This window comes from Delphinapterus leucas, chromosome 18 (genome assembly GCF_059928025.1).
Source record: "Delphinapterus leucas isolate spDelLeu-1000000601 "Yukka" chromosome 18, BTC_Dleu_Yukka2, whole genome shotgun sequence".
Lineage (NCBI taxonomy): Eukaryota > Metazoa > Chordata > Mammalia > Artiodactyla > Monodontidae > Delphinapterus > Delphinapterus leucas.
Window position 1 is genome coordinate 74713857 of NC_143146.1, and position 7431 is coordinate 74721287.

A 7431-nucleotide genomic window follows, 5' to 3' on the forward strand; every position below is an offset into this window, starting at 1 on the left:
CCCGCGATGCCTCCGTCCCCGCGGGCAGCCTGTCGCGGCGCCCCGTGAGTCCCCTCGCGTTCGCCGCGCCCCCGCCGCCAGGGCAGCGGCCGTGGTGCATGGGCGTCTGTCTCTGTGTCTGTCCACACCTCCATCGCGCGCGCCCGCCTTTCGTGGCCCTGCCGCGACTGCCCCGTGCGCACGGGGGAGGCCGGACCCTCTTTGTTCTGGCCGGGGTGTGAGTGTGTGCACGCGCGCCGGGCGGCTGGCGGGGGGGTGGGGTGGGGGGGGGTGGGGGAGGTGGGAGTTTTGAACATTCCACCGAGGAGGGCGGCCGCGGCTCGTGACCTGTCGCCGTGGCGCGGTCCCCCAGCGGCAGCCCCGGTGCCAGGCTCCTTTTGCAGCACGCGAGACGGATTTTCACGTGTGTCCCCAGCACTTTAGCAAACCGGCCGCCGCGGTCCCGCGTGTGCCCGCCCCGCTCACGCTCGTGTGTGCAAATCCCATCCTGTGTTCCCCCCAGCGCCAAAGGGCAGTTTTTTTGTTGTGGTGGGTTTTAAGCCACGGAGACTTTGGCTTTTGTTTTATTCCCTCTCAGTTTGTAATTCAGGAAGCTTGTGGCATTTGGGGGTAGTATCTGAGTAGGGGCTGGCTTTCTGTTCGTGTGGGTTTTGCGTGATGTTGGATTGTCACCCTGCTGTATCTCAACATTAAACAGCCTGTCTTTTCGTTGAAGAGGACGGGGGTTAAAATGAATGAAGACCTGAAGGTCAATGTAAGCGGGCTGCCTCGGGATTATTTAGATGCCGGAGCTGCGGGGAACGTCTCGGCTGCTGTCTCTTCCCAGGTTCCTGGTGTGGAGCCAGAGCCAGAGCTGGTTGTCAACCCGTGGGACATTGTCTTGTGTACCTCGGGAACCCTCATCTCCTGTGAAAATGCCATCGTGGTCCTTATCATCTTCCATAACCCCAGCCTGCGGGCACCCATGTTCCTGCTCATAGGCAGCCTGGCGCTTGCAGACCTGCTGGCCGGCATCGGACTCATCATCAATTTCGTTTTCGCCTACCTGCTGCAGTCAGAAGCCACCAAGCTGGTCACCATTGGACTGATTGTCGCCTCTTTCTCAGCCTCTGTCTGCAGCTTGCTGGCTATCACTGTTGACCGCTACCTCTCCCTGTATTACGCTCTGACCTACCACTCAGAGAGGACGGTCACGTTTACCTATGTCATGCTTATCATGCTCTGGGGGACGTCTATCTGCCTGGGACTGCTGCCCATCCTGGGCTGGAACTGCCTCCAAGACGAGTCCACCTGCAGCGTGGTCAGACCCCTCACCAAGAACAACGCCGCCATCCTCTCCATCTCCTTCCTCTTTATGTTTGCGCTCATGCTTCAGCTCTACATCCAGATCTGTAAGATCGTGATGAGGCACGCCCACCAGATAGCCCTGCAGCACCACTTCCTGGCCACCTCGCACTACGTGACCACCCGGAAGGGGGTCTCGACCCTGGCCATCATCCTGGGGACCTTTGCTGCTTGCTGGATGCCTTTCACCCTCTATTCCTTGATAGCTGATCACACCTACCCTTCCATCTACACCTATGCCACCCTCCTGCCCGCCACCTACAACTCCATCATCAATCCTGTCATATATGCTTTCAGAAACCAAGAGATCCAGAAAGCGCTCTGTCTCATCTGCTGCGGCTGCATCCCGTCCAGCCTCTCGCAGAGAGCGCCGTCACCCAGCGACGTGTAGCGGCACTCCACTTAGGAGCCTGCATTACCAAGCGCTGCCACTGCCTGGCCGAGCGGTTGAGATGCTCTCCTTAAATTCTTTCTGTTGGATTCTCTCTGAAGCCACAGGAGCACTTTGAAACGTTTATTTAGATAAGTTAAGTGATTGAAGTGAAAATAATGTTACCAGTGTTTTCACCCTCTGAAAACAATTGAGTTCTTTGCTCAATGCAATTTCGTTTTGTTTGGGGTGGTTTGTGTTTTTTTTAAGTATTTTATTTGGAGGCAGGGTTTTTGTTTCATATTGTTTGGAGGATTGGTAGTGCCGGGGGGAAAGGAAGGGGTATGACATGGCCATGAAATTATAAAAAGTAAATTGGTCCCAGAGTTTTTACCTGGACTTTAAAATAAAACTGAGTTATTGAGGAGAACGGAGACATTACTTTTTCCAGACCTTTTTTTTTTTTTTTTTTTTAACATCAAGGTAGATTTTCAGTGCTGCATGTATCTAACAATACAATCACTCTGAAGCCAGTGGAAATAGTTTACATGATTTATGTTTGGAAGGGACATGATTTTATTAACATGAACTCAGTAATAAGTTACCAACACTGAAACCATGAACCCATTCTTTTTCATTCTTTCTTTACTTTCAGCAATTACTGTTCACAAAAATTATTTTGGTACTCCTGTGATGCTTGTAATTCTTTCTGCATGGCTGCCTGTGTCAGCTAGACCACTAGTTTCAAATGTTGCCATGTAAATCCAGAATCAAGTTGAGTCACTTTTCAATATGGTTTTTCCACGTGTCCTTCTAAAATGAAATATGAAATTTGTTGTGATTTACATATGAAGTAGGATTGATTAGGTACACCACGGTAGTTTTTTAAGCTACAGTCTGTGTTCAGGAAACAAAAGAAAAAAATTAATAACATTATTCAAAGTGGATTAAATTGATTTTAGCATATTCCAAAAAATAATTAATGTAAAGCTATATCACAAAATATGAAAAGCATCACTTTTCCCATTTCTCTATATCTAAGAATGTATTAATAGTTATTCTTGGTTGAGACAAATAGTATTACATATTGTAGACCAAGTATTTCTGGTTCATACTGTCTGTGGTGTCAATGCATTTGAAACAAGTGGTCTCCTACTTTACTGATTAAGTTGTGAGTAAATAACATACATATCTGATGGTGATGTATATCAGCTACATTATGTAAGTTTACAAGCAGAATGACCACATGGCTGTTCATGAAAAGTTAAATTTGAGCCCCTTTTCTTTCTTTTCACCAGAAAGCAACTTAAATTCAATAAAAACTATATTGCCTGTTTTCAGAGAGCAAGGAAATGATACAGAAGAATTAATTTTAAACATACCGTATAATGATTGTGTTTGATCGTCATTTCTGTTAGCACAGACAGATGTTTTGGACACAGATACCCTCCCTCCACTTGCAGTGTACTTACAGCTGTGTCTATACAACCAGTGGGAGAATTTCTGGACAGCCCATCAACTTAACCCATTCAGATGTTGGAAGACCAGTATTTCAGGGTCCTTGGGGAATCATCTGTAATCAGGTAACCTCATTGGTCCGCCCCATTGTGCCCGTGGTGGTCTGAGGTCCATTCTGGCAGCCTGCGTGCTGAAGCCCTCTCTCCAGAGCACCTCCCAGGGCAGCGCGAGTGTGAATCGAGCCTACACTTGAATCCGTGCCTCCTCTCTTACGTCACTTACGGTAGAGGAGAAGGGTTGAAACATTTCAGAAGTGGGAAAGGATTTTCAGTCCACAGAACTGGATGACCCATCTCAACCTTTAAAAAATTCTTCAGGGCTTCCCTGGTGGCGCAGTGGTTTAGAGTCCGCCTGCCGATGCAGGGGACACGGGTTCGTGCCCCGGTGCGGGAGGATCCCACATGCCGCGGAGCGGCTGGGCCCGTGAGCCATGGCCGCTGAGCCTGCGCGTCCGGAGCCTGTGCTCCACGGCGGGAGGGACCACAGCGGTGAGAGGCCCGCGTACAGCAAAAAAAAAACAAACAACAAAAACCCCCCAAATTCTTCAACATGTGATGGAGTTGGTAGGTTGAATGTGATGAGTCTTGTTTGTTTTTAATCGCTTGAAAGTTAATAGCATCTCCACGGGAGAAATGACTAAGGTCAGTTGGTTTTGACGAGAGCTGGGAAATATCCATAATGAGGTTTGAAAGCAATACATGTGTTTTTGTAGAAATGGTGGTTGCCATTTGCATATCTCTAATAGTAATTATAATGATCATAGTAAGTACGGTTTTTCACCACGTGTTGTGTGCCGGGCCCCGTGCTGGGCGCTTTACCTGCTCTGTTGCTGTATTCACAAAAACACACATTTATAGTTAAGGAAACTGAGGCTCAGAGAGGCTAAGAAATTTGTCCGAGGCCACAGAGCTTCAAGGGTAAAGGAAGGATATGAATCCAGGGTTTCCGGAGTCTATGCCTGTCTCCTTCCCTGCACGGGACTAACTTTGATGCCTACCTGGATATGAGGGAAATGATATGTAATATGTTAATGTCACTAAGGTTTTAGTCCTACAATTAAGACATAAAGCTTCCTGTTTAAAATTACGTGGGGGACTTCCCTGGCGGTCCAGTGGTTAAGACTATGCGCTTCCAACGCAGGGGGGCGCAGGTTCAATCCCCGATCAGGGAACTAAGATCCAACGTGCCACGTGGTGCAGACAGAAAGTAAAAAAATAAAATAAAGTAAAGTAAAATAAAATAAAAGGACATGCTATTAGACAACAGTGTTTTAAAAAAATACAATAAGATTACGTGGTTTGTGACTATCAATGTGGTCCTACCTACAGGAACGAGGCCTGTTTTTATTATATTCAGTTCTCTTCTTCCCTAAGCATTTCCCCCGTTTGGCGCCAAGGCCATCCCCCAGAGGCACATGGCAATATTTTAATGCAAAGAGGTGAGGGCACCCTTATTGTGCAGAGATTTTCCCTTCATTTACTATTTTAAACTTCCCGTTATATACTTACATCAGTATATAATGGTCTTATAAATATTAGCTAAATGGCTGCTTTTGCCTCCTGTTTTTAAAACATCTGATTTCAGCTGAGATTTTTTCAATCAACTGTAACATGTTCTTACTGTTTACTTTCAATTGTGAAGATTTCTGGATGTTTATGTGATTTCCTCAGAGCTTCTTTGTTTCTGTGGGGTTAATGATTAAGAAATGTGCACGTCTTGATATATATGTGTACGTCTCTGTCTGTGTGCGTGTATACATCTATATATGCATATATACGTTCAAGAATGTGAACTTTGCAACAGGACTAAAAACATCATAGAAAACAATCATATTTCCAACAGTCCTAAGGTTAGCAGGTAATCTTTTACTCCATTTGATTAAAACTTTCAGCTACCAAGATATTTGTATTATTTCCAGTAGAAAGAGTTAATCCTGTAACAATGACAGTTCAGTTACTTTACCAGAATCCTTAGTCAAGGCTAATTATCCAGGTAGTGGCTATCCTGGGTTTTGTTTCCTTTTATCCCTGTAACTCTGTTTCTTTGTCTCAGTCACGTTTGTTTCTTGGCGGTAAAGGGGGCTCTCTTCCCTCTTGGTACCTGGAGGCAGAGGGGGTGATGGGAAGAGCACCTCCTTTCCCAGAAGCCTAAATGGAACAGTCGTGTTCAGTAGGGGAAAATTCCTCCACTGACTTGGCAGGCAGGAACAGTCTTGGAGTCCTGCAGAATTTAAAGCAGGATTTAAACACGTTTAAAAGAGAAAATGAGAAATAAATAAAAGTATTTTGGAGACGTCGTAAACTTTTTGTTTTTAGAGAACTGCTTACTCCATTATTAAAATAATGATTAACTTTATCTCATGATAGTATATACATCATATGAAATTAGGACAACTTACCATTTCAAATTTAAAATACATATTAAGTAAGTGACTGCGATGGTGTTTTATTAAACAACGTTTATGTTTCCACTTTGATTATATGTCTGGTGTAATGAAGGAACAGACTGCTTTCTTGTCCCCTTTAAAAAATGGAATAATTATTGGATGGTTTTGATATCTGGTTGGAATTTTAAAATCTGGTTGGAACTTTTAGAATCATCAAACATAGTTTATATACATCAAGGAAGTAAAAACATGGTTGGAATTAGCAAACAGATCTACTGACCTCTGGCAAACAATGCAGAAAAAATTACTGGTAATTTCGACTAGGGATCCTCAAAATTGAAATATTTAAAAGGCATACAGATCATCTGAGATTCTTATTAAAATGCAGATTCTGGGCTTCCCTGGCGGCGCAGTGGTTGAGAGTCCGCCTGCCGATGCAGCGGACGCGGGTTCGTGCCCCGGTTCGGGAGGATCCCACATGCCGCGGAGCGGCTGGGCCCGTGGGCCATGGCCGCTGAGCCTGCGCGTCCGGAGCCTGTGCTCCGCAACGGGAGAGGCCACAACGGTGAGAGGCCGGCGTACCGCAAAAAAAAAAAAAAAAAAAAAAATGCAGATTCTGCTTCAGGAGGTCTGGGGCATTGCTAAAGTTCTAGCAAGTTTCCAGGTGATGCTGACAGTGTGTAGCCAATACTTTGAGTCACAAGGCTAATTGTCATGCCTTTAGCGTTCTTAAAAAAAAGTATATATATATAAACCTCTGATAAGGATAAATAATTTTTTAAATATATAATTATAATATAAATACACACTTAAGTTATATAAATATAATTATATAATATACAATACAAATAAAATACAATACACATTTAAATTATAGTATATTAAATATATATTATATATATATATTTAAAGTGTTCATTCTTGTCAGAAGTTAAAAGGTAACTAGTATGAACTTTGAACTTTTCCTAGAATTTCTCAGGATCTAGTAAAGACTTTTTCCTTGTTAGTATTCTCACTTTTTGAAATTCGGATTACTATTACCTTCGGGTAATTCTTTCAGAACTTAATATAACAATGCAATATATACATGAGTATACATAGCAAGAAAGGTTTTCATCTCCATATTTTCAAGAAGGATAGTTTTCCCTATGACACATGTGGTTTGTATTTGGGGGGCTGTGTGTGCCTGCATGATTTCATCTTGAAATAACTGAGATGAAAACTTTTGTTCTCTGTGTCCTAAAATTCAACTGAACTGATCCTAAAGCAACCCTTTTCTAGCCAGGCAAATCAGAGAAATTTTAAATATCTCACCTCGATTTTTGACATTTATCTGTAATCTTCTGTTATTTTCAGCATTGAAAATGCTATTAATGTTAACAGTTATGATGGTCATTACATCCACTGTACTTCTTTTCGGCCCAAGGACGTAAGAGTATTTTTTTTTCCAATAGAAGTATGTTAAAGTACATAGTTAAAGTGGATTTTAATAGATAACTTAAATATCTCCACAGTATAAAATATTTACAGAAGAAATCCAAGAATTTTTTAATCATAAAAATTCAAATAATAGCATCAAAGCGCCAGGGAACAAATTTTCAATTGAAAATAAGTTTGGAGCAGAAATGAAAGCACTTCCTAGGGCACAGATTTCCCTAGTAATTGACTAGTTGAACAGACAATTACAAGTAGTGTATATTAAAAGGAAAAAAGAACATCTTAATGGCATTCTCTGAAAGGTAACAGAAGTCTAGGTTACTGAGCTAAAACCTAAGGGAAAATTGGTTTGATCCAACTCTATCCTTACTCCTTC

The 7431-nt window shown here is 43.2% G+C and overlaps 1 protein-coding gene across 1 annotated transcript; it reads left to right on the top strand.

Moving 5' to 3' along the window:
- Window positions 1-286: 286 nt before the first annotated feature.
- GPR12 (G protein-coupled receptor 12) lies at window positions 287-2188 on the top strand. Its single transcript, XM_022574413.3, has one exon. The coding sequence runs from the start codon at window positions 731-733 to the stop codon at window positions 1733-1735; it is 1005 nt and encodes a 334-aa protein (XP_022430121.1). The 5' UTR covers window positions 287-730; the 3' UTR covers window positions 1736-2188.
- The last annotated feature ends 5243 nt before the right edge of the window (window positions 2189-7431 follow it).

Excerpts from the sequence above, each read along its gene's own strand:
- GPR12 (XM_022574413.3), top strand. The coding sequence starts at position 731 with ATGAATGAAGACCTGAAGGTCAATGTAAGCGGGCTGCCTCGGGATTAT.